Consider the following 27,067-nt stretch of genomic DNA (forward strand, 5'->3'; position numbering starts at 1 on the left):
TTTTTTACCTCCACTAACTTCCTCCAATATAGGAAATAGAATTTAAAGGAGGAGCTTCCTAATTAAACTAATTATACTATTGAATATACACTTGATGTACTCTCTTTAACCATCGCAAACCATATTCCAATTCCCAACATCCCTAAAGACATGATTATCATAATTTTTACTTTGACAAACCTGCTGACATTTAACATACCTTGGCCCATTATAAACTTCAACACTTTTACATAAGAAGGCATTACTCGCTAGATCAAGGACATAGCTAATAGTAATGCTATATAATAATGATAGCAAAAACTTATATAATATAATAACAAAATACACAAACTTTTATTGATGATGCAATCTCTAGTACATACAAAGTCCAATGGACCCATTATTATCTTTTAAAGCATTGAAAAGGAAAACAACTTTTAGTAATAAAACATACGTAAACAAAACACACAATTTTCACAATTACTTATTCTCTACACATCTATATATTAACTAGAACTTAATTAGTACGTACGTAGTGAAGAGATATATCAATCTAATAAGCAATTAATTCTTGTATGGATATTAATTTTATTTAGCGATAATGAGCTTAACTTTGGCTTGATAAGCAGTCCCGGCCTTCCAAAGTTTGGGTATGGCATTGGTAGAGTAAACCCAATAAGTGTACCCTAAATTAGTTGTAGCTTGAAACCTCAATGTGATGGGTCCCCTTGGTGGATTTGCCATGTCCCAAACTGCTCCATACACTCTACGCATGGCCTTCCATTGGTTTGTCTCCTTTTGCCACAGTTCAACTGCTGTGATGTCGTTTTTGCCGCTTACATGTAAAATGGTTAAAGCCAAATAGTATGGATAATTGCTGTGTTCACTGATCTTGTACGTGATGATACTATTATTAATATGATGAGTTGGGTAATAATTGCAAGAGATCCTTTTGTATTCAACTTCAACAACACCATAACTCATCAACTTTTTATCTAAATTTGGAAGAGCTAGCTTTGAGAAAGCTCTTGGGCTAAGAATGAAGTCAGTTCTATCTCCTTCCCCGTAGTCAGTCACTACTATATTCACCCCATCATAGTTACAAAGATGAGGGTTCTTGCACCTAACCTGAAATATTAACCTACTTATTAATAAATTATTGTGTGTATTAATATTTGAGTACACATATATAAATTATTATTTGTGGACCGAGTCAATTTGATGTTATATATATATGATATTATACTAAATAGACCAACTACATATGAAACAGATACAATATTCACCTGATAACATGCACCACAACCAGCACCATCCTTGTAGAGTGCCCTAGAAACAGCTGATACATAGCCATTATTGACAGTCCTTCCATATTCGCCAAATCCACAAGCTCCACCTAATAAATTAAAGATATAGAAGAATATATATTATTATATACATATATAGGTAATAAAAATACATGTACATGTGTTATAATATGTCTATATATATAATACACATACTTGGAGTACCATAGCCATCCGGGGTGCCATAATAGGTGGCTCTTGAGGCTGTAAACGTTGATGCACATAATACAGGAAAGAGCACCAGAAAACCAACTACAGTATATAGTTGTTTCTCATGCTTATTAAACTCCATTTTCTTTTTTACTTTGAACACACAGAATATATAAAAAGATATATTTGGTTGAGAGATATATAAACACAAATGATTAAGAAAGGAAGTGTTATTAATTTGTGTTGTAGCAAAGAAAAGAAGATGTCATGTATTTATAGTGTCCATATTCATGAGGTGGGTAGCTAATTAATTCTGAATTAGATCATTCCAATCCTAGGGAATAAATATAAATTAATATATGATGGTTTAATATGAAATCCACGGGCCCTTATATAGGTGAACTTTTGTTGATTTCTTTTGTTAATTGACTTTTACATGATAATATATATTCTAATTAGAAATATTTGTATTATTAATTATTAGAAGAACATTTGACTTTTGTGTAGGCCGATACCTTTGCCTTGCCTTCTCTCTCTACTTTTCTAACTATTTAATTAATTATAATTTATTTTCTCAGATTGTACTAATTAATATTAATTCTTACGTACGTAGGATTTTACTAGCTTAAAGAAGATATATTGGGTAAAGAAATCAGTACTAGGGGGGCTGGGAGTAAGAGTAAGAATCTATGTGTTATGAGTTATTGAAAGCACGGCTTATATTTGAAACATATTATATATTATGAGTTTTCATTTCGTCTGTTTAATTAATATGGTTTCGAGTTTGAGGTACGTACTTATATGTTGGCGCAACTATATGTTAGTGTTAGATTTTATATCACTCATAAAATATGCAACAATAAAATTCAATTCTATAGAAAAACATATTACATATAATTATAAGTGTATAACTATAGATCTAAAGAATACCTTTGTTGATTCAAAGAGAAGAATTCAAATGACGGAAGCGTATCTTAATTCATAGATAGTGATGATCTTAATCCATCTTGTAGAGATTATCTTTGTGGTGATTTTGGGTAATGATCTTCCAAGAAAACAAGACTTAGGTTTTCTAATTTTCTCTCTTGATGGGGGAAGATGAGAATAGAAATTGACACTTGTTTCTTGGGGACCACTACCAATTTATAACCTCATAGCTAGGTTATTAATTTTAAGTATTTCTAATTTAGCCCCTCAATAAATTAGAAATATCGCTTAGGGTATCTACACATTTAGCCCATGACACTTTAATACCCAATGACCCATAATTACTAAAATGATCACTTTATTTTGGGCCAAACTTCAAATAGCAATACACTAATACACATATGAGCCCATATTGAGGATTTTAATCCAACAATCTCCCACTTGGGCTACATATGTTTTCTGATAGTGTGTAACCTTATAAGCGCTTAACTTTTGCTATCATAATTATAGGTATTTCAAAACAATCTCGTCCATTAATTATACTAACATAGGATCAAAGCGGCCTTCGCAACATTTATCGTAGCTAAACCCATCAATGGTCACGTATATCAATATAACTAAATGACATAGATCAATCATGGATGCGTAGCATGGAAATTACATGCAAATTAATGTGATAGGTTAAGGTACCTATGGTAAGAAGTATAAGGTTTTATATATATTAAAACCAATAAACATTGGCTATTTCACACTTTAAGCCTTAAAGCATGTGCCCAATACTATGGACGCGTCACTTTATAATAATTAGTTAATAATATTTTTTTATATTGTTTATCGAATCAATATGTGTGTAACCTGATAAGTATTTTTGTAGTGTTAATAATAATTAAGTTTTCATACATTTGTATGGGCACATTGTAAATTTCTAACACTATAACATTGTTGGAATTAAATTATCATAGGGTCAGTGGTGGCTATACACCTTCTAAACTTTACACTTTTTAACAACTGTCTATATATTTAAAATTTTAGTGGGAAATACCTCCCAATCTCCACTTTAATTTTGCAAATTTAAGGTGTTCGTTAATTCTTAATCTTAAACGCTAACATGGATTGTCCAGTGTAATTTAATTTTTAAGGACTCATTTGGTACATCGTGTTGTATTTGTGTTAGATTGTATTAAATTGTAGTAGTATTATTTAATATAGTACAATGTTTAGTATGTATTGAATTTTATTAATAGGTTGTATAAACATATACTATTTACATAAACTTGACCCCAACCACGACCCCGACCATGAACCGGGGTTTGGGGTTCGAATTTGAGTCTAGGCTTTGGGGTCGCATCAGGGTCCGAGTTTGGGGCCTAGCTAGTCTAGGAGTGCAAGGGTTGGGTTCAGGTTCGAGGTTCATGTTCGTGTTTGGGGTCTGGTTTGGGGTCTGGGTCAGGGTTGAAGTTGGGAGTGGGGTTGGGTCCGGGTCCAGGTCTAGGTCGGGGTTCGAATGCAGATTCGAGACTAGGGTTCGGGATCTGGATCCGGGAACGAGGTTTGGTATGGGTCCGGGTTTGGGGTCCGAGTCTGAAGTCTACGTTTGGGGTTTGGGGCCGAGGTCTGGGTTTGGGTATAGGGTTTAAATATTATAATACAAGCTAATACAGATCATTTATAATGTATTAAATAATGCAGTTGATTTTGTATTAAAATTTATGATTGTAAAAATTAATACAATAAAAAGTTTGATTAAAATATAGTATTCCTTGTTATTTAATACAATACGACCTTATAAGAGTTACCAAATGAGCCCTAATATATTATAAGCAGACATGGGGTGTAGATTTGCGCAATGAGAAGCAAAAGTGTGCACGAGTTTCAAATTTGATGTGCACGTTTTGCCATAATCAATCTCGATCCCCTTTATATTTCAATTCAGATTTGTCATCAAGCTCAAAACTCTTTTTGTTCTTTAATTTCGGTGGTAGTACTGGTCTTAATAATGATGGTGTTGGAAGAAGAACAAAAAATAAATAAAAATAAAATGAAGAAGAATACTCGTAAGTATACAGGGGAAAGAAAATAAAAAAGAAGCTAAACCCTGATTTTGACTCAAGACCCAGATCTTGTGACTCCAACAAGGGACTTGTGTTAGGTTGTTTTTAGTATTAAATTTAGATTAATTTTAGTATATTTTTAATTTATTTTTACTCGTGTTTGGAGCAATTTTGACGCTTGTTATCTTTTATTTTTACAGATTTAAAATAGAGAAAGATTAGAAAAATATCAACGGAAAAAGATAAAAGATCGCATAAAATATCACTGTGTAAAAATCAGGATCCTGCCTAGGAAAGAAAGATTGCACGCCTTGAAAACGTGGGGGAATTGAAGACGGGCCGCGACCCAAGAAAAGGGATGCTGCGGCATGTACACTTAAAGTCTTGTATACTCGTGTGAAAAATGCAAACGGGCTACGGCCCAAGAAAAGGCATGCCACGACCCGCCCTTAGTTTGAAGCAGAAAAAAAGATTTCTCAACGTGGGCTTATTGTGATGGCCTAATTTAAAGCTGAAAAGGAATTTTAACATGTGAGATTTTTCTATCTTTTTAGGCCTTCAATGGCTATATAAGGAGAGAACTTCAGTTGATTTCGGTAAGTAATTCGGAAGGAAATAAATAGTAGAAAAAGGAGAACAAATTTCAGAGACCTTCTGCAATTTTGGATGCTTTCTTCAGAGGTTTCTTCCCTATTTTTTTTTAAGTTAATATGTGATTTTGCTACAATGAACATGAGTAGCTAAACAATTAATTAGGGTCTAGATGGATATTGTTGACATTGTTTTATGATTTTAATATGATTTATTTTCCCTCAGTTTCTATGTATTCTATTTTATTTGTACTTAACTACTTTTAATTGCCTGGTTAAATGTCTATGATTTTGATGCGAGATCTGAGAAGTGAGTGTCAATTATGCTATATTGAAATAAAATTGAATTTCGATAAAGGACGAGAGTACCTGTATGGTTTAGATAGCTTATAAGGTTTCTGTGTTTAATGCCTATTGCATGTTTAATTTATCTAGAGTAGAAAATTTACATATAATTGAGATTTATATATCTGAGAAGACTACTTACCTTAGTAAACTTACTATTGCATAAAAATTGGTAACCGAAAGATATAATATTAGGCCACAATTGTTAGATACAATTGAAACCGAAGCACTAACTTTAATCATTGTTAATTTCTCTTTTCAATTACTTACTTTTTAATTTCACTGTCTCTTTAATGTTCTTAAATTTAATTTTCTCTTAATTGAATTCACCAAATAGAAGTAAATGTAAATGTTTAATTTTGAAGTACTTAACTACAATTCTTGTGGGATCGACCTCACTTCTAGTGAGTCTATTAGTACTTATTACGATACGTACATTTGCGTGTGCAAAATTACCACAACAAATTGGACGACCAATCTCAATCTTAACTCAAACGTCGACTTTTACTTTTGCCCAGACTTTACCCCACTATAAGAAATGTCACTTTTACCAGTACATTTTTGTACTGGCAGAAGTTTGATATTGCGCTGGTAAAATAAAATTTACTTCTGATGTGTTGGCAAATCAACATTGGTATTAGAACTTTTGCCAGCACAAAATAAAAAGCGCTGGCAAAAATAACTTTTCCCAGCGTGTAAATGTGATAGTAAAAGTTAGATTTTAGCCACTGCAAATGTGGATGATAAAACTTTGACCTTTTCGCCAGTACAGTTTTTTTACCAACGCAGTAGCGAACTGTGCTTGTAAAAGTGACATTTCTTGTAGTGACCCTAATACAATCTAAATTAATAAACTTGATAATATAAACTATAATACAAACCATTTCATATGCAATGTACATTTTGTATTGTAATATCGTAACATATACATTAAATTTTTATGGACAACATAATAAAGGTGCAAATTAATGACTTATCTCTTTATTTATTGTACCAAAATACAAACTAAGCCAACCATTATTTATTTTTAAACTATAAAAGAAAAGAGCTAGCCACACACAAAACTAATTAAACACAATTTTATATGCATTCTTATATGATTTTAATATGCATTAATCTAACATAGAAGAGTGATTTTAATATGCATTAAACACAATAAGTTTTACTTGAGCTTTCCCAAAGTTTGGGTATATTATTTGTAGAATGAACCTAATAAGTATAGCTTAAATTGGTGTAGCTTGAAACCTTAATGTGATGGACCCATTTGGTAGATTTTCCATATTCCAAACTACTCCAAACTCTCTATGCATGACCTTCCATTGTTTTGTGTTCTTCTAGCTACCACAGCTCAACCGCTATGATGTTATTTTTTTGGCCAGTGACATATATAGAAGGGTTAAAGTACTTGTATTCAACTTCAACCACACCATAACTCTTAAATTCTTCTTTGACTTCGGAAGAGATAGATTTGAGAAGGCCCGTGAGCTCATAATAAAGACTAGTTCTATCTCTTTCCCCATAATACTATGTTCAACCCATAATAGTTGCAAACTTGTGGGTTTTTTTCACGTAACCTTATATATTTTTTATTAAACTTACATTATTAAAAAATAATTTTTTTTCTTTAATTTTTAAGTGATATATAAAGAATTTATTTTGATTGGTGTAACCGATGTTATAACCGTAAATACAAATATTAATTTTTTTTTCGCTTCGGTTATGAACCGAACCAAAAACCGCACTGATGCTAATTGTGTTTTTGCTTTTGTTATAGAGTGAAGCAAAAAAATTTTAAAAAATAATTAAAAAAATCTTAAACCAAATCGATCTCACCCAACACCCAAAACCACGATCAACAAGTTTGACCCAACTTATTATCCTCAAGACCTCTAAGTGTATGTGTATATTGGTGCTATTGATCCAATCATCAATCTCCTCCCACCAATAAAATTCGTCTTCCCCTTAATATAATATATATAGTTAAAAATTATTATAACAAATAAAGTTTTTATTCATTTTTATCTTAAGTTCTTTAAGTATGTTCAATTGGCATTGTAGTTTGGTTCGTGTGCTTTGAGGAGTGTTCTTGTTAATGGTGTGAACTACCTGGTGTGTGAGATCCAGTCTTGAATCTCCAACAAGTGGTATCAGAGTTAGAATTGATCGAAGATGGATCTTGAAACTTCAAAGTGGAATTTTGATTAGTCAAGAAGAGGATCTGATCAGTGAAGATAGTTTTAGAACCAGGCATGATCTCATCAGTTGCAATGGATGTTGTTCTTGATTTCTCTCATATTAAATTACTTAATTAAGGTTTTACATTATTCTATTATCATCTTAGAATTACTACTCACCTAATAGTTTAGGATTCTAAGTGTAACGTCCTCGCTTTGATACTATTTGTAACGTCCTCGCTTCAAGCCTCCATTGGGCCCTTAAACCCACGGAATAATGGTTCTTATACACGAGTACGTCACTCTAGCTGCTTCATGGACTGATGACTACTGTCTGTCACAATCACCCCCCTTACGGGGCCAGACGTCCTCGTCAACCACACTTCCAGTTGGGTCAAGGCTTTGATACCCATTTGTAATGTCCCTGTCGACCATATTTCCGGCTGGGTCAAGGCTCTGATACCATTTGTAACGTCCTCGCTTCAAGCCTTCGTTGGGCCCTTACACCTACGGAATGATGGCTCTTATACATGAGTACGTCACTCTGGCTGCTTCATGGACTAATGACTGACCCTATAGACCAACACGAGTATTTTCAGTGTGCTTTGTCCTCACTCACATTATGATTGCTATTATGGAGTAGTTTCTTCTTAGGTTATGGTTATTTCAAAACCCTAAAATATGAATTCTTGATTAGTGGTAATGAATGTTGTTCTTGATTTCTCTCATATTAAATTACTTAATTGAGGTTTTTATTGTTCTATTATCAACTTAGAATTACTACTCACCTAATAGTTTAGGATTCTAAGTAATTGTGATAAATTGCAATTAATAGTAATGTCAAAAGTATTGTTGTGCTTGCTGATTTATCAAAAGTATTGTTGTGATGAAAAATAGAACTTAAGTTAAATGAATTATATATGCTTTATTGATTTGTTACCTAGATTAATTTTATCTTTATAGAAATTAACACTTTTCCTAAGTTAAATAGGTTGTATGTTTCGTGGATCTATTGCTTGATAAAAAAATTTAATTATTGACCGCTCCACCTTGATTAATTGTAATAGGGAGATTAAAAAAAATTGATCGGTTCAATATTTTTTTTTAGGATTAATTGTTTAATTAGAAAACTAAAATAATGTCTATTATTATCTCGTAAAACACCAAATCGAAATAGCCTTTCTTTGGTCTATAGCCTCTCCAATGCATTTATTTCCTTGTTAATAACCTCAACAATTTTATAGTCCACTGCTAGAAACTCAGATTTAGAGAAGAAAAGTTTAAATGTACATTTTTTTACCTCCACTAACTTCCTCCAATATAGGAAATAGAATTTAAAGGAGGAGCTTCCTAATTAAACTAATTATACTATTAAATATACACTTGATGCACTCACTTTACCCAATAATTTCGCAAACCATATTCCAATTCCCAACATCCCTAAAGACATGATTATCATAATTTTTACTTTGACAAACCTGCTGACATTTAACATTATAAACTTCAACACTTTTTCATAAGAAGGCATTACTCGCTAGATCAAGGACATAGCTAATAGTAATGCTATATAATAATTATGATAGCAAAAACTTATATAATATAATAACAAAATACACAAGCTTTATTGATGATACAATCTCTATTATTCCAATTAAAGTACGTACAAAAAGTCCAATAGACCCATTATTATCTTTTAAAGCATTGAAAAGGAAAACAACATCTAATAATAAAACATGCTTAAACGAAACACACAAATTTCACAATTACTTATTCTCTACACATCTATATATTAACTAGAACTTAATTAGTACGTACGTAGTGAAGAGATACATCAATCTAATTAGCATTTAAGTCTTGTATGGATTTTAATTTTATTTAGGGATAATGAGCTTAACATTGGCTTGATAAGCAGCCCCAGCCTTCCAAAGTTTGGGTATGGCATTGGTAGAGTAAACCCAATAAGTGTACCCCAAATTAGTTGTAGCTTGAAACCTCAATGTGATGGGTCCCCTTGGTGGATTTGCCATGTCCCAAACTGCTCCATACACTCTACGCATGGCCTTCCATTGGTTTGTCTCCTTTTGCCACAGTTCAACTGCTGTGATGTCGTTTTTGCCGCTTACATGTAAAATGGTTAAAGCCAAATAGTATGGATAATTGCTGTGTTCACTGATCTTGTAGGTGATGACACTATTATTAATATGATGAGTTGGGTAATAATTGCAAGAGATCCTTTTGTATTCAACTTCAACAACACCATAACTCATCAACTTTTTATCTAAATTTGGAAGAGCTAGCTTTGAGAAAGCTCTTGGGCTAAGAATGAAGTCAGTTCTATCTCCTTCCCCGTAGTCAGTCACTACTATATTCACCCCATCATAGGTACAAAGATGAGGGTTCTTGCACCTAACCTGAAATATTAACCTACTTATTAATAAATTATTGTGTGTATTAATATTTGAGTACACATATATAAATTATTATTTGTGGACCGAGTCAATTTGATGTTATATATATATGATATTATACTAAATAGACCAACTACATATGAAACAGATACAATATTCACCTGATAACATGCACCACAACCAGCACCATCCTTGTAGAGTGCCCTAGAAACAGCTGATACATAGCCATTATTGACAGTCCTTCCATATTCACCAAATCCACAAGCTCCACCTAATAAATTAAAGATATAGAAGAATCATTATGTATATATATATATTATTATATACACAGGTAAGAAAAATAGTTATCTATGTGTTATAATATGACTATATATAATATACATACTTGGAGTTCCATAGCCATCCGGGGTGCCATAATAGGTGGCTCTTGAGGCTGTAAACGTTGATGCACATAATACAGGAAAGAGCACCAGAAAACCAATAACTACAGTATATAGTTGTTTCTCATGCTTATTAAACTCCATTTTCTTTTTTACTTTGAACACACAGAATATATAAAAAGATATATTTGGTTGAGAGATATATAAACACAAATGATTAAGAAAGGAAGTGTTATTAATTTGTGTTGTAGCAAAGAAAAGAAGGCATGTCATGTATTTATAGTACTGTCCATATGGATATTCATGAGGTGGGTAGCTAATTAATTCTGAATTAGACCATTCCAATCCACGGGCCATATGGATATTCATGAGGTGGGAATATATATAAATTAATATATGATGGTTTAATATGAAATCCACGGGCCATTATATATATGTGTATAGGTGAACTTTGTTGACTTCTTTGACTTTTACGTATATATATATATATATATATATATATATATATACTAGGTGAATGTACGTGCCGAGCCACGTATTGCTAGTTTCATTTAAGATTTTGGTCTTTTTAAGATTTTGAATGTATTTTATTTTTAAGGATTACAAATTTTTTGTTTGAAAAAATTAAATATTTATATTTGAAATATTATTTAATAATGTATTAAAAATAATATTAGTGTAATTATAAAATTGTAAATAAATTTATTATTAGAGTAATAGATTATTCTATTTAGTTCTTTTTTTAACATAACATTGTAATGTAAGTTTATATCTATAAATATTCTGTAAAGTGTTAATATTATATGAACATCTCCATTTATAAAGCTAAAAAGTGGGTCAATGATAGAAGTGGTATATCTGCAATCACATAAAGATAGAAGTAGTATTTCTACTTCCTATGCTTATCCAGAGAAAACATTAGATAACATGAGGTTAACTTTAATATATAAAGATTTTTCTTTTTTAAAAAATAAATAAAAAAAATTATTAATATTCTCCCAAGATAGGTTTGTTAGAGAGATATATAGCTAAGATAATTTTTTTAATTTAAAAAGAGATTATTAATATTTAAAAGATTGTTTAATTTTTTGGGTTTAATTATTGGGTTTATTTGTTAACGGGAGATCAAACCTAATCGTTAAATTTAACAGAATATTCTTTTATTTTTAAGTATATTCTGTTAAACCAAGAAATGTCGTTAAATAGACACTTTTAGGTAGGAGTTACGTGTCGAGGCACGTAAAGATTAGTTTTAGGTAAAGTTTAGTTATTTTTTTTTTATTTCTTCTTATTTAGATTGTATGTAAAGGTATGATCATACGAATAATTTGTTTTATCAAATTAATATTTGTGCTATTATAATTGGTTGGTAAAATATAATTAGGTATATATAAATCATAATAAAATAATACTTATTATTTACTTTTAGAAAATTGGGTATATGAAATACTTGCATACACTACTCCATGTAAATCCATAAATAACAAGTCAAGAGAAAGAAAAACAAGCTCAGCAGCAAGAAAAGTCTCAACACTAAATAAAATAAAATTACTGTAAAAAAAAAAAAAAAGTAACTTCTTCCTAATCTTCCATTGGTTCAACTCCTTGAATGGTGAACTGATTGTACTTTGAAGTCATTGTTCGGTTTGCATCTACGTACAACTGAATTCTCCATTTTTTGGCTGATAATTGCTTCGTAGTTTTTTGGACAAACAACTTATGTTTCTGTAAAAAAAAAAATGATTAGTTATAAGTTTTAATGTATTTCTATGTACGAAAATGTATAATTTTTACATATTTATTTTTTTATAGTTACCTAGTCCGAATATGATCTTAATTGAACTGCAGTACATGAGAATATGTTTTCTGCAACATGACCGAACATCACAGCATCTAGCAACTCTGTACCATCGTCGAGTTACATATGTCCTTGCACTAATAATTTATACAGAATATGTAACGGTTAGTATGAATATGCAAGAAGTTCAAATATTAATTTAGTTATAATGTGCTTACCGTGGTGTAGGAAGACATCTTTTTCCGCATTTTGGATTTTCACAATCTGTTTCTTCGTTGTCGTTGTAGAACATAAGTTTCTTATTACAAAAATCACACGACATGTAATAAAAATCTTGGTTGATATTTTTTAATATGATTTCAGCTTCAATCCAATAATATGCTTTCTGCAAAAAAAAAAAAAAAAAAAACTATGTAATAGAATTCAATATTATATTAAGTACAAAAAAATCAATGATTTTTAATTAATTTTTTGTGTATATTAATTACAAAAAAAAAATCAATGATTTTTAATTAATTCAATATTATTAACCTCTTAAAACACATAAAACAAATAAATTTATAATAAAATGGGAGCAATGACAATCGAATATATAAATTTATTTTTCTTGTTCTAGGCTGTTAAATATAATAACCACTAACAAGTAATGTGAAATATGATCAAAATCTCTGCCAAAGAAACAACGGAATATATATGTCGCAATCATAAATATATTACTAAGCAATAATAGTACATTATTGGTGATGTCTCAAGATAGTAATTAGTAATTACTAAGCAATATATATTATACATTTGAAAGTGTTAAGTATTACTATATATTTTCTTTTTACCTGAGTTGGTTTTAATTGCTTTACCAAATCGGTAACTTCGTTGTTCTTAACATATTCTCGTTTTATTATTATTATTTTGTATAATCCTAGAGTATAGATATTTAAAATATCAGTATGCCATTATCTATAATAAATAATTTACACGTACCTCACAATATTTGAATAAGATTGGTTGAACGAATAACTAATTAATATATAATTCATTTAAATTGATATTAATAGATATACTGAAAATAAACCGTTCATATCAATATATAATTCATTTTATATTGTATAAAATATCTATTAACGTTCATGGGCTATTGAAAATTAATAAATAAAATTAATAGATATTTTATTTAAATTAATATTAAAATTACATTCAAATAGATATACTTTAACCTAATTAAACCGTTCATCCTGATTGTATAATAAATATCAGTATGCTAATATGAAACAAATATTGTGAAGTTATTGGTTAAAGTATTAAAAAAAAAAATTAATATTATAAAAAAAATATTAAAAAATACTATTAATGTCTAGCATACTTTAACCAATAACTTCACACGTACCTCATAAAATTATGAAAAGCAAACTACTCATTCATTCATTCATTTTAGTTTCAACTTTCAAACATTAAGATTGTATAAACAAAATAAGAACATAAAAATAGTAACAAACATAAACATATAAAGGAGTTTGTAGATATTTTTGAGTGATTTTTTATTTAATAAAAATAAAAATAGTAACAAACATAAACATATAAAGGAGTTTATAGATACACTAAAAGATAAATAATTTATTTGACTATTTATACGACGTCCTGTCATTTTTTATTAATTTAAACAAATTCATGGGAAAGTAGGTTGAAAGTTTGTTAAAAGAGCCCAATCGTTTAGCACCGGTGGTGCTTATGCTAATAAGAATATGAATTTTCAACTCATAAATAAGAGGTCAAACAAACACACACGGTACACCAACCATTCCATTAGTATGCTTACGAAAAAGAAATAAAAATAATGCAACTTACCGTGGGATTGCTCATGCTTACGTAGCCTTGATGGAAAATGCAAAAGCTTTCCCACAACCAGCTTCTTGGCATACATGCTTCCTCTCAGTGTTCTCACATTCAGTGCTGGGGGAAGCTCGACCCTCATTATACAGTTCTTCAACATGTCTCTTAATGTTAGCTTTGATAGAAAATTCACTTTTGCAGTTCTCAATTGGACATTTGAATAGTTTTCCTTTGTGTATGAGAAGATGGCGATTCAAGTGATCCTTTCTTCTCAGAATCGGAAGGGCAATCATCCACAGGACAGACATGCGGCCTCTGTTATAAAATTACAACACCATAAACTGTTAAAACAAACGAACTTACTAACATGATAACTATCAGAGACTAACATAAAAATATACGCGCATCAAACCTCAAACTGAATGTAGCGTGATCAAGGTCCACTTGAAGGAGCTTCTCAGGAGGTCACCCAACCTGATACTGGTCCATTCAAGTCAAAACCATCTGCATTTTGGAGTTCTTTCTGTGGGATCCAATGCTTCACACCAAAAATTATGTAATTTTTGTTTTCAAAAATATTGGTTCCTGCCCAAAGCTATCAATCAAAAATTCGATCTATAAGAACACATAAGAAATCTAATGATTTCCATTCAGCTAAACACCCATGACAAAAAAAAAAAAAAAACAGAAGGTACATCCATATCAATTAAGGGAAAAACTCATATTACAGTCCACGACCCCAAAATCCACATTTAAAGTTGTAACCAATTGAGAGTAAAAGTTAAAAGTAAACACTAATTGCTGTATACAAACAACATTCCTCATAAAAAAAATTACAAGCTCTACATGTTAGTAATAGTTCATATTGACATTTGACAATAATCTATTGCATGAACACAAGGACTAAAAAATATAGATATCAAATAAATAAGAGAATATGGAAAATGGAAAGTACCTCGGTAGAATGGCTTAGCATATGCTGTTTCAAATAAGCAGCTTTCTTGAAAGTAAGACCACATTTTTCACAAGTGTTTTTTGATTCTTTTAATCCCTCTGTAGAATTGTCTCCCCCAGCCCTCACCTTGTCCAACTCATCCTGTATGATTAAAAAAACACATAAACCCAAGTTCGAAACTTGAAATTCCAGCCTCGAGTTCTTGTAGTCATCCGACTACACAAAGATAAAACTACTCCTTATTCGATTAGCAAGACAAAATCTACTCAAGCACCAAATCTGAGACAAATCCCAATTCGATTTAACATTTGGGTTAGGAATGAAAAAAAAAAGGAAGCGAGGAGGAAGTGACAGACCTTGTGTTCTTATTTTATAATATTTTTTTTATAATATTTCAGGAGCTCTTGGCTCAACATTATGCTTCTTACAAAACGGAACCCATCTCCTCGCAAACTCAGCCGTCTCAGCCAAAGAATCAAAAAGAAGCATAGAAGCACCATCATCAGATACATAAGCACCACCGGTGCTAAACGATTGGGCTCTTTTAATTAACCACAACGGAAAAGCGTCCGAAGCCGGAGTCAAGAACTACTCCTTATTCGATTAGCAAGACAAAATCTACTCAAGCACCAAATCTGAGACAAATCCCAATTCGATTTATCATTTGGGTTAGGAATGAAAAAAAAAAAGGAAGCGAGGAGGAAGTGACAGACCTTGTGTTCTTATTTTATAATATTTTTTTTATAATATTTCAGGAGCTCTTGGCTCAACATTATGCTTCTTACAAAACGGAACCCATCTCCTCGCAAACTCAGCCGTCTCAGCCAAAGAATCAAAAAGAAGCATAGAAGCACCATCATCAGATAAATAAGCACCACCGGTGCTAAACGATTGGGCTCTTTTAATTAACCACAACGGAAAAGCGTCCGAAGCCGGAGTCAAGATCCGAAATCGGAAGAAAAAGCAGAGAATCAAGAGACGGAGAATGATTACTATACGGTACGGACTGATTAAGCTTGATGAAACTGGAATTGAAAAATGCAGAGAAAATTGAATCAGTTGAAAAGTGATGGTCCCCAGTGGTAGGGAAGGGAGAATTGCGAAGCTGGGCTTGAGGCGAAGAGAGAGTCACCTATGAATTTTGGGAGTCGAATGCTCTAAGCTCTGGTTTTTGGAGAACCAGATCCTAATTGAGTGAGAAAACGTGGACGATTTTTTTGGGGTTAAATTTAACAGAATATTCTGTAAAGCATATTCTGTTAAACCAAGAATTGCCGTTACATAGGCACTTTTAATATATAAAGATATCATAATTTGAAATATTATATTATTAAGAGAATTACTAAAATGCTACTTGTCTAACCACCATTTTAACATTTTAAGTGTAAGATAAATAATTTAATGTAATAATTTTTACAGAATAGCAATACACTATTAGCTAGAAGAACATTTGTCTTTTGTGCAGCCCAATACCTTTGCCCTCTCTTGCTTTTCTCACAAGAAGATATTGGAAAAACAAATAAATTAGTAGATGGGGATGGGAATCGATGTGTCCCGTTAATTGTTATAGAATACAACAATTGAAACCTTAATTATTACTACGTACATTGATTGATTATAAAACCTTATTATAAGGTTATTTCGTTGGTTTAATTAAAAGATAAATGCTAAAAGGTATCACTATGTGTCAATATTGTTATTGGTAATTATAGAGTCCCATATAATTTAATATAGTAGCTTTTAGAAAGTATTGCTAGCCAATTGTAACACGACATGTTGAGAAGGTGCTAAACACTACTGATGCCTAATAGCAATGCTCTAATTAAAATGAATTCTAGTTTGAAGTCGTACGTAGCATGGTAGAATAAGATAAGGTACCACTGGTATAAGGTTTTATATATAAACCAATAAACATTATTATTTGGTGCTTTTAAGTCTTAAGGTGCCTACGTGGGAACGACTACGAAGACAGCCTACACCTGTTCAAGGAGGGGGATAGATGCACCAAATTTTTTATGGCCTCCACTGTAGTCTGAAGGAGAAAGAATTTTATTCAAGCCATAAAAAATGAAAAGAATGAATGGGTACGGGACCCAACTTCCATTGCCAATCTATTTGTGGACAAATTCAATAGCACTTTCTCTTGTAATCGGTCTTCCTCTATAACGGACCTTAACTGGCCACAAGGGGTTAGTGTGACAGAAACTGACAATACATTCTTAAGCTCCATCCCCTCTAATGAACAAATTGAAGGTAGCTTGCGATCCATGGGAAACGACAAGGCCATCGGGTCTGATGGGATGCCAATGGGGTTCTATACTCAACACTTGGATGCAACTAAAAGGCATCTTATTAATATGGTAAGATATTTCTTCTCCGATCTGGAACTGTCATGCTACATTAATAATACATATTGTGCTAATTCCGAAAAAGGATTGTCCTAGTGGTGTGAATGACTATAGACCTATTGCCCTATGCAATGTAGCATACAAATGTATCTCTAAGATTCTTGCTATGTGGTTAAAGCCACTTCTACCTTCCATCATATTCCATGCCCAATCAGCGTTTGTCAAGGGTCGGCTCAATACCGAGAACACTGCTGTGGCAAGGGAGATTGTTCACTAAATGATAAAAAAGAAAGGGAAGAGGGTTATATGTTGATAAAATTGGATATGGAAAAAGCATATGGCGAAATGGATTGGGGGTTCATCTCTTCAGTCCTTGGCAGTTTGGCATTCAGTAATCCATTCATAAACTGGGTTAGGAAATGCATTGAAATTGATAAGATGAGCTTGCTCATCAATGGAGCGGTTCATGGATACATAAAGTCGTCGTGTGGTCTACGACAAGGAGACCCGTTGTCTCCAGCTTTGTTTATATTGGCAGTTAATGTCCTATCGAGACTGATAATGGCAAAATCTGAGAAGGGGCAATTACCAGATTCAAGATAACTAGGAATGGGCCAGTAATTACTCATCTAATGTTTGTAGATGACATCATTCTCTTTGGCAAAGCTACCACCAAGGAAGCAAAAGGATTCCACAAATGTCTTGAGGATTATTGTTCTTGGTCTGGTCAAGCGGTCAACTACAACAAATCAACAGTGTTCTTTTCCAAAGGTGTTCCACCAAATACAACCTCGGAAATATCCCAACTTCTTGGAATAAAACGAATGAAATGTGATGCGGTTTATTTGGGACTACCCCTATTTCGCTCCCTAAAGAAAACAACTGATCTACATTTTTGATGACCGTGTGCTTCAAAGGGTGAAAAGCTGGAAAACAAGAATGCTATCTAATGCCGGACGTGCTTGCCTTGTTCAGTCAGTGGGGTCATCCATGGCCACCTATGTGGCTGCATCTGATGTTATCCCCCTGTCAATTGCACGAAAAGTGGACAAATGCTTAAGGGATTTCTGGTGGGGAGATACAGAGGAAAAGAAGACATTGCATACTATCGCATGGCACTCCCTGTGCCAATCAAAGCTTAGAGGAGGTCTTGGGTTCAGATGTGTGGAAACAATTAACAAGGCTTTCCTTCTCAAATGGGCTTGGAAGGCATTAACGGACGACACTAGTCTCTGGAGTAAGGTGATCAAAGCCAAATACTTGAAAAACATGAATTTTCTTGACCTTGAGCAGAATCTTGGCGACTCGGTTATGTGGAAAGCAATCCTATATAGCAGAACTGTAATACTCAGATTAAAATAATATTTAATTTTTTATTTCTTTTGTTTTTCTCTTCTCTTGAGATATTAATTGTGCGAGGATAATTATCTCATTTATCTGTGTTGTTAGTGAGTTGAAATTATTTATAGAGTAATTGTATTAATTTTTTTTTAAAAGAAAGATAAGTTGTATTAACTACAAAAGTAAATATTATAGTATTTTTACAAATTAAGTAATTACTTATAATTAAAGTCGAATACAAAAGTCCACTTTAGTTTTTATTAGGAAATTTAATTGATTATATGAGTGATATTACATAAATTTATTATGGAATTTTAAAAGGAATAGTTAGTTTTGAATTAATGGCACTATTTGGAGATAAAAAAATATTGTAACTGGAGTTAAAATTTAGATTATGGCTAGATTTAGTAACTTTGTGACATGTAATGTATCATGTGTATCGATCACTCTTGGAGATTTAGTTTACTTAGTGTTGAAGATATATGTTTGTAATTAAATGAAGATGCAGTTTTAGGTTTATACTTTTGGGGGCTTGTTGGACTTATCCTCTTTGTTTCGGACATATGGCTTGTTGAGAATTTGGTAGAGTATTGTTTGCTTACTTGGAAGCAAGTATATATGCGATAATAAGATAAAAATGATGACAGTTGTATCATTTCTTTTGTTAAGAAATTTAAATTAATAAACTTTAACCATTTTCAAAATTAAATGCTTATGCAAACCATTTTGTTTTACATGGAAATAATTTCGGCCTCTTTACTGACCTTGACCGAATATGTTGGAAGATTAACAATTGTTAGGTAATTTTATTTATTATTTAATTAATTATATTGAGTTTCAGTTGGTTGATCAAGTAATCTCTAAATAAAAACTATATATAGAGAATAAGACTATTTAAATTGAATATACATTCTCACTCTTTCAAATAAAAATCTCAAGACTAAGCACTATCCTCATAACTTTTCGGCCAACACGCATAAACCAAACCTCATATAAATAACTACACTCATTACCACCACTATAAAAGATCTTCAAGCACCATCCTTTTATATCATGCCTACATTGTTGTATGTTATAGTTGAAATACATGCTCCAAGCCATCACCATTCTTAGAAACGCCAAGACCCTATGATTCAAATACGGAAGTTAAGTTCAAAATTATTCTTTGGATTCAGCTAAGACTTATACAAGATTTTTAAGGTTCTTCTCAAGTTTGATTATGAAAGGAATATTAGTGCAAACATTCTCTATCTCTCTCTCCACTCTCAAGGTAAGGAAATAAAGTAGTTTTATATGTGTTGAACTGCATAATTTAAATTATATGTGTATTGAAATATGGGTTGTAATTTATTATTAAGAATGTGTATATGGTATCGAGAATGTATGGTATGGACACAATATGTGTTTGTGAATCGGTGTATATTATGGCTGTTATATAGTTGTTATGACTTGTACATGTTGTATGTATATCTATGTGTTGCATGTTGTATGTGGTATGCTACCGTTTCAGGTACAAATGAGGGGTCATGGTGGGGTATGATAGGGTAAGGCCGTTGAATGTAGAGATACCCTACCCTGCATTTGTCTAATTCGTGTATGATATTGTTATGGTAAGGTATGATACGGCGACAATGCTGTTGAATGTAGAGATACCTTATTCCATAACAATGGTAGGGATAAATGTTCCCAGGTTATTATAGGGCCAATGTAGGCCCAGATTATGTATGTAATAGTCATGATAAGATATGACTGTGTATGGTTATTTCATAGTATTATAGTTATTTTATGGGTAGGATATAAGAGTTATGATTTCTACGTATGATGTTATAGTTTTGGATTAGCGTGGATGCGTGTAATATAATTCTTCATGTATAGAATTATTTGCTTATAGTTATCAGTTAAAGTATGATGCTGAAATACTTAATACATTAGGATTATGATGGTATTGTATATAGTTGTATTGTTGTGAATTTTAAGGTATGTATGGTGTATTAAATACTACTGTATGTTAAGCATTTCCTTACTGAGCTTTTAGCTCACCCCTTACTTTTCCCTACAGGCAGTAGACAGGGAACATTGAATGTAAGTTTGATGAGCTGGGTCAGTTCTGGTATGTATACTGCGTGGGGCTATGGACGAACAAACGGTCTAGAACGCCGGTGGAGCCTTGGTTTTGTTTTTTTTATAGTAAAGTATTCTGAGCTCAGTGGGATGTTGTAAATTTATTTTTAAAAAAATGCACTCAACTACTTATTTTATTTTTAATATGGATGATCATTCGTCTCTTACATATTTATAGTAAAAAAAAAAAACCCACTTTGTATTTCTAAACAGTTTTGAATCTTTTATTTTGTGCATCAAAGTTAGTATTTTATAAAATAAGACAAAATATTGGGGTGTTACAAGAACACTACTCAACAATAGCATTTGCAAGAAAATAGGGAATGGGGCCAAGACATCTATATGGTTTGATCCATGGGTTCCGTATGGTAACACACGCCCGACACCATTAAAGAATGCAACTCTGGGTGTGGCATGGGTGAAACAATTCATAGGCGCAAACAATCAATGGAATGTTCACATGGTGCGGGAGTGGTTTGATAAGAACGATGCTAATGCAATTCTCAACATCGATCTTCCTGAAGATGATATGAATGACAATTGGTTATGGATAGGGGAAGCAAGTGAAAACTTTTCCATAAAATTGGCTTGCCGATTAATCACAAGGAGTACAGAGACAAGTGGGCTTACTCCAACCTAGAAAACAATTTGGAACTCCAACTCACATCAACGTTTGAAGTTCCTATGGTGGCAACTCGCTCGAGACTCCTTTCTAACGAGGGGTGAGCTGTCATCCTTTATGAATCTTCCCTCTAACTTTTTCCCTGTGTGTGATCAACAAAAGGAGACTACCTTACACTTATTTTGGAAGTGCAACTTAGACAAAGCAATCTGGTTCCATACCAGATGAGGAATAAGGACTGAGTGTGTTACGTTGGATAATTGGAATGATTGGGCACTCTGGTTTCTAATGGATGGGAATAGACCACCTTTTTGATGAATTCATGACAACAACTCTATGTATAGTGGAAACTGTTTGGAGGGAAAGAAATAAAAAGGTGCATGGAGCTCCTACAACACCACTAGTGCAGCTCATTGAGCAGACCCGTAGAAGAGTGGTGGATCATACTATGGTTGCCACCAACTGTCTAAAGGAGCTGACCCCTTGGAAACCTTCCCTTATTGGCTGGGTATGCTGCAATTCGGATGTAGCAGTCACTCATGATAGCTCCATCTTAGCGGCTGTGATCCGAAACGATAAGGGATAAGGGTGAGGTTTGTGCCATTAAAATACGCAGAAGTTACTGGCCCTGAAATTGGAGAAGCCTTGGCTCTTTGTATGGCGGTAGAACTTGTGGACTCAATGGGATATGACCAGGCCTTATTGCACTGCGATAACTTGATTGTCATTAATGAGTTGAAACCACAGGCGAAAGCAAGATCTCTCTTCAAATTGGATGCAGCAAGGAATCGATTCCTCAAGCGTTGCAGCAAGCTCAGGAGCTGGGATCTCATTCACACTCCAAGAACCTACAATTTCATTGCTCATAATGTTGCTAAATGGGCAAAATTCACAAACATTGTTGGGAACATCAATCGTCTGAACTTGGGGACAAAAATTCTAGACGACTATGTGGAGTGGAGCCGCGATAATGGGTGATGCTAGGATGTTTTCCCAGGGTGCTGTCGTTCGTTTGTCGCTATGTTCTTTTACTGTTTTAGTTTTTAGTTTCCTTTAGTTTTTCAGTTGTTGGATTGCTAGTTGTTTGTTCTGTGTTTGACTTTGTTGTATTGGTTGTTTTTTTAGTAATGAATTGGGGTGCTCGGGCACCCTCCCCTTTATAAAAAATAAAAAAACACCCATACATAATAGTAATGGGGAAATTTGAAATTCTATACTTACATATACCTAATATTTTTTCCCTAAACTAATACTTTTCTACATTGAAAATATATGACCACTTTTCTAAAACCCCAAAAAATGCCCCTCTCAAAAACTCTTTTTTTTTTTTTCAATTTTTCTGGGATTTTAAGGGGTCGGGTCTGATGGGGCCCGATGCCCGTCCGATGCCCGTTCGATGGGGGAATTTTTTTGGGTTTTTAAAGTCGGGTCCGATGGACCCGATGCTCCAGCCGATGGGTCCCCGATGCATGGGTCCGATGGGCATCTTTTGGGAGTTTTTGAAGTCGGGTCCGATGGGCCCGATGCATGGGTCCGACGGTCTAGATGCATGGGTCCAATGGGCTTTTTCATTGCGGGTTTTGAAGTTGGGTCCGAGTGGGTTCGGTTGGGTGTGGGTCTCCGTCTGCGTCTCGGTCGGAGTGGGCTGCTGTGGGTTCGGTTGGCTCTCCGTTGGCGTCTCTGTCAGAGGTGGCGTTGGCCGTTCAGTTTGTGCGATGGTGCGAAGTGAGAGCCACGTTCGTTCGGTCCACCAGAGCAAGATGAGATGAGAGGTTGGTTAACCGAGGGTGGAACACCGATGCTCGATCGTGGTTTTCGGTGGAACGCCGGTGGATCGGCTTGGATTGATAGGTTGGTTTTGGGTTTGATTTGAGAGAGAAAGGAGGAAGAGAGAGAGATGGTTGAGAATAATGAGAGGGGTATTTTAGGGTTTAGGGAAAAGTAATCCTATTTTTTCAATAGTTATAAGTATTAGTTTAGAGAATTAATTTGAGTATAAAACATGGATACAAATTCAAATTTCCCTAGTAATGATATATAATATGATAGCAAAAACTTATATAATATAATAACAAAATACACAAGCTTTATTGATGATACAATCTCTATTATTCCAATTAAAGTACGTACAAAAAGTCCAATAGACCCATTATTATCTTTTAAAGCATTGAAAAGGAAAACAACATCTAATAATAAATGCTTTATTATTATCTTGCAAAACACAAAATCAAAATAGCCTTTCTTTGGTCTGTAGCCTCTCCCATACCAATCTATGATTTATTTCCTTGTTCACCTCAACAATTTTATAATCCAATTCTAGAAACTCAGGTTTACCTTACCAACTTTTCTCCAATATACCAAATAGAATTTAAAGGAGGAGCTTTGTAATTCCACCAATCATACTCTTTAATATACATCTGATGCATCGATTTTACCTAGAAATTTTGCAAACCATATTCCAGTTCCCAACATCTCTAAAGATATGACCATCATAATTTTTACTTTGACAAGCTGCTGCCATTTATACATACCCTAGCCCCTTCGACAATATGATCATCTACGCGCCTAATATGCCTAGTAGCAAAAACTTATATAATATAATAACAAAATACACAAACTTTTATTGATGATGCAATCTCTAGTACATACAAAGTCCAATGGACCCATTATTATCTTTTAAAGCATTGAAAAGGAAAACAACATCTAATAATAAAACATACGTAAACGAAACACACAAATTTCATAATTACTTATTCTCTACACATCTATATATTAACTAGAACTTAATTAGTACGTACGTAGTGAAGAGATATATCAATCTAATAAGCAATTAATTCTTGTATGGATATTAATTTTATTTAGCGATAATGAGCTTAACTTTGGCTTGATAAGCAGCCCCGGCCTTCCAAAGTTTGGGTATGGCATTGGTAGAGTAAACCCAATAAGTGTACCCTAAATTAGTTGTAGCTTGAAACCTCAATGTGATGGGTCCCCTTGGTGGATTTGCCATGTCCCAAACTGCTCCATACACTCTACGCATGGCCTTCCATTGGTTTGTCTCCTTTTGCCACAATTCAACTGCTGTGTTGTCGTTTTTGCCGCTTACATGTAAAATGGTTAAAGCCAAATAGTATGGATAATTGCTGTGTTCACTGATCTTGTACGTGATGATACTATTATTAATATGATGAGTTGGGTAATAATTGCAAGAGATCCTTTTGTATTCAACTTCAACAACACCATAACTCATCAACTTTTTATCTAAATTTGGAAGAGCTAGCTTTGAGAAAGCTCTTGGGCTAAGAATGAAGTCAGTTCTATCTCCTTCCCCGTAGTCAGTCACTACTATATTCACCCCATCATAGGTACAAAGATGAGGGTTCTTGCACCTAACCTGAAATGTTAACCTACTTATTAATAAATTATTGTGTGTATTAATATTTGAGTACACATATATAAATTATTATTTGTGGACCGAGTCAATTTGATGTTATATATATATGATATTATACTAAATAGACCAACTACATATGAAACAGATACAATATTCACCTGATAACATGCACCACAACCAGCACCATCCTTGTAGAGTGCCCTAGAAACAGCTGATACATAGCCATTATTGACAGTCCTTCCATATTCGCCAAATCCACAAGCTCCACCTAATAAATTAAAGATATAGAAGAATCATTATGTATATATATATATTATTATATACACAGGTAAGAAAAATAGTTATCTATGTGTTATAATATGACTATATATAATATACATACTTGGAGTACCGTAGCCATCCGGGGTGCCATAATAGGTGGCTCTTGAGGCTGTAAACGTTGATGCACATAATACAGGAAAGAGCACCAGAAAACCAACTACAGTATATAGTTGTTTCTCATGCTTATTAAACTCCATTTTCTTTTTTACTTTGAACACACAGAATATATAAAAAGATATATTTGGTTGAGAGATATATAAACACAAATGATTAAGAAAGGAAGTGTTATTAATTTGTGTTGTAGCAAAGAAAAGAAGGTATGTCATGTATTTATAGTGTCCATATGGATATTCATGAGGTGGGTAGCTAATTAATTCTGAATTAGACCATTCTAATTCAAGGGAATAAATATAAATTAATATATGATGGTTTAATATGAAATCCACGGGCCCTTATATAGGTGAACTTTTGTTGATTTCTTTTGTTAATTGACTTTTACATGATAATATATATTCTAATTAGAAATATTTGTATTATTAATTATTAGAAGAACATTTGACTTTTGTGTAGGCCGATACCTTTGCCTTGCCTTCTCTCTCTACTTTTCTAACTATTTAATTAATTATAATTTATTTTCTCAGATTGTACTAATTAATATTAATTCTTACGTACGTAGGATTTTACTAGCTTAAAGAAGATATATTGGGTAAAGAAATCAGTACTAGGGGGGCTGGGAGTAAGAGTAAGAATCTATGTGTTATGAGTTATTGAAAGCACGGCTTATATTTGAAACATATTATATATTATGAGTTTTCATTTCGTCTGTTTAATTAATATGGTTTCGAGTTTGAGGTACGTACTTATATGTTGGCGCAACTATATGTTAGTGTTAGATTTTATATCACTCATAAAATATGCAACAATAAAATTCAATTCTATAGAAAAACATATTACATATAATTATAAGTGTATAACTATAGATCTAAAGAATACCTTTGTTGATTCAAAGAGAAGAATTCAAATGACGGAAGCGTATCTTAATTCATAGATAGTGATGATCTTAATCCATCTTGTAGAGATTATCTTTGTGGTGATTTTGGGTAATGATCTTCCAAGAAAACAAGACTTAGGTTTTCTAATTTTCTCTCTTGATGGGGGAAGATGAGAATAGAAATTGACACTTGTTTCTTGGGGACCACTACCAATTTATAACCTCATAGCTAGGTTATTAATTTTAAGTATTTCTAATTTAGCCCCTCAATAAATTAGAAATATCGCTTAGGGTATCTACACATTTAGCCCATGACACTTTAATACCCAATGACCCATAATTACTAAAATGATCACTTTATTTTGGGCCAAACTTCAAATAGCAATACACTAATATACATATGAGCCCATATTGAGGATTTTAATCCAACAATCTCCCACTTGGGCTACATATGTTTTCTGATAGTGTGTAACCTTATAAGCGCTTAACTTTTGCTATCATAATTATAGGTATTTCAAAACAATCTCGTCCATTAATTATACTAACATAGGATCAAAGCGGCCTTCGCAACATTTATCGTAGCTAAACCCATCAATGGTCACGTATATCAATATAACTAAATGACATAGATCAATCATGGATGCGTAGCATGGAAATTACATGCAAATTAATGTGATCTTAGCATGTCTATTTCCAACTGGTCCTCCTTAATTGAGATCAATTCTTTATTAATTCTTTCTAACCTTATACTTAAACCTCAATAGAAAGAATACATTCAGAGTACTCAAAACTTAAATCCATACTTTATCTGCAGAATCAAACCATAAATATGTATCAGCTTGATAGAACATCTCAAATACAAACTCCCACTAAACCAGCACAATCTTAAATAATACCACATCCATATATGAGCAATACGCTCCTGAAAAGCCTTAAGTGGTATATTCTTAATGATCCAGATCACACAAAATATGGAGTTTGTCCTTATTATGTTCTATAGAC

The 27,067-nt window shown here is 32.9% G+C and overlaps 4 protein-coding genes across 4 annotated transcripts; all 4 read right to left on the bottom strand.

Moving 5' to 3' along the window:
- Nucleotides 1-311: 311 nt before the first annotated feature.
- Nucleotides 312-1,733, bottom strand: LOC133038000 (expansin-like B1). Its single transcript, XM_061115905.1, has 3 exons — nucleotides 1,482-1,733; nucleotides 1,266-1,375; nucleotides 312-1,107 (listed from the first exon to the last, which is right to left on the bottom strand). The coding sequence occupies exons 1-3, from the start codon at nucleotides 1,615-1,617 to the stop codon at nucleotides 568-570; spliced, it is 786 nt and encodes a 261-aa protein (XP_060971888.1). The 5' UTR covers nucleotides 1,618-1,733; the 3' UTR covers nucleotides 312-567.
- A 7,427-nt stretch (nucleotides 1,734-9,160) lies between these two features.
- LOC133038002 (expansin-like B1) lies at nucleotides 9,161-10,595 on the bottom strand. The gene is made up of 3 exons (XM_061115907.1): nucleotides 10,356-10,595; nucleotides 10,132-10,241; nucleotides 9,161-9,973 (listed from the first exon to the last, which is right to left on the bottom strand). The coding sequence occupies exons 1-3, from the start codon at nucleotides 10,492-10,494 to the stop codon at nucleotides 9,434-9,436; spliced, it is 789 nt and encodes a 262-aa protein (XP_060971890.1). The 5' UTR covers nucleotides 10,495-10,595; the 3' UTR covers nucleotides 9,161-9,433.
- A 1,146-nt stretch (nucleotides 10,596-11,741) lies between these two features.
- Nucleotides 11,742-15,529, bottom strand: LOC133038001 (uncharacterized). The gene is made up of 6 exons (XM_061115906.1): nucleotides 15,284-15,529; nucleotides 14,928-15,068; nucleotides 13,988-14,287; nucleotides 12,367-12,533; nucleotides 12,167-12,285; nucleotides 11,742-12,075 (listed from the first exon to the last, which is right to left on the bottom strand). The coding sequence occupies exons 3-6, from the start codon at nucleotides 14,057-14,059 to the stop codon at nucleotides 12,068-12,070; spliced, it is 366 nt and encodes a 121-aa protein (XP_060971889.1). The 5' UTR covers nucleotides 14,060-14,287; nucleotides 14,928-15,068; nucleotides 15,284-15,529; the 3' UTR covers nucleotides 11,742-12,067.
- An 8,401-nt stretch (nucleotides 15,530-23,930) lies between these two features.
- Nucleotides 23,931-25,384, bottom strand: LOC115717015 (expansin-like B1). Its single transcript, XM_030645943.2, has 3 exons — nucleotides 25,136-25,384; nucleotides 24,912-25,021; nucleotides 23,931-24,753 (listed from the first exon to the last, which is right to left on the bottom strand). The coding sequence occupies exons 1-3, from the start codon at nucleotides 25,269-25,271 to the stop codon at nucleotides 24,214-24,216; spliced, it is 786 nt and encodes a 261-aa protein (XP_030501803.2). The 5' UTR covers nucleotides 25,272-25,384; the 3' UTR covers nucleotides 23,931-24,213.
- Nucleotides 25,385-27,067: the final 1,683 nt, after the last annotated feature.

This window comes from Cannabis sativa, chromosome 5, assembly GCF_029168945.1.
Source record: "Cannabis sativa cultivar Pink pepper isolate KNU-18-1 chromosome 5, ASM2916894v1, whole genome shotgun sequence".
NCBI lineage: Eukaryota > Viridiplantae > Streptophyta > Magnoliopsida > Rosales > Cannabaceae > Cannabis > Cannabis sativa.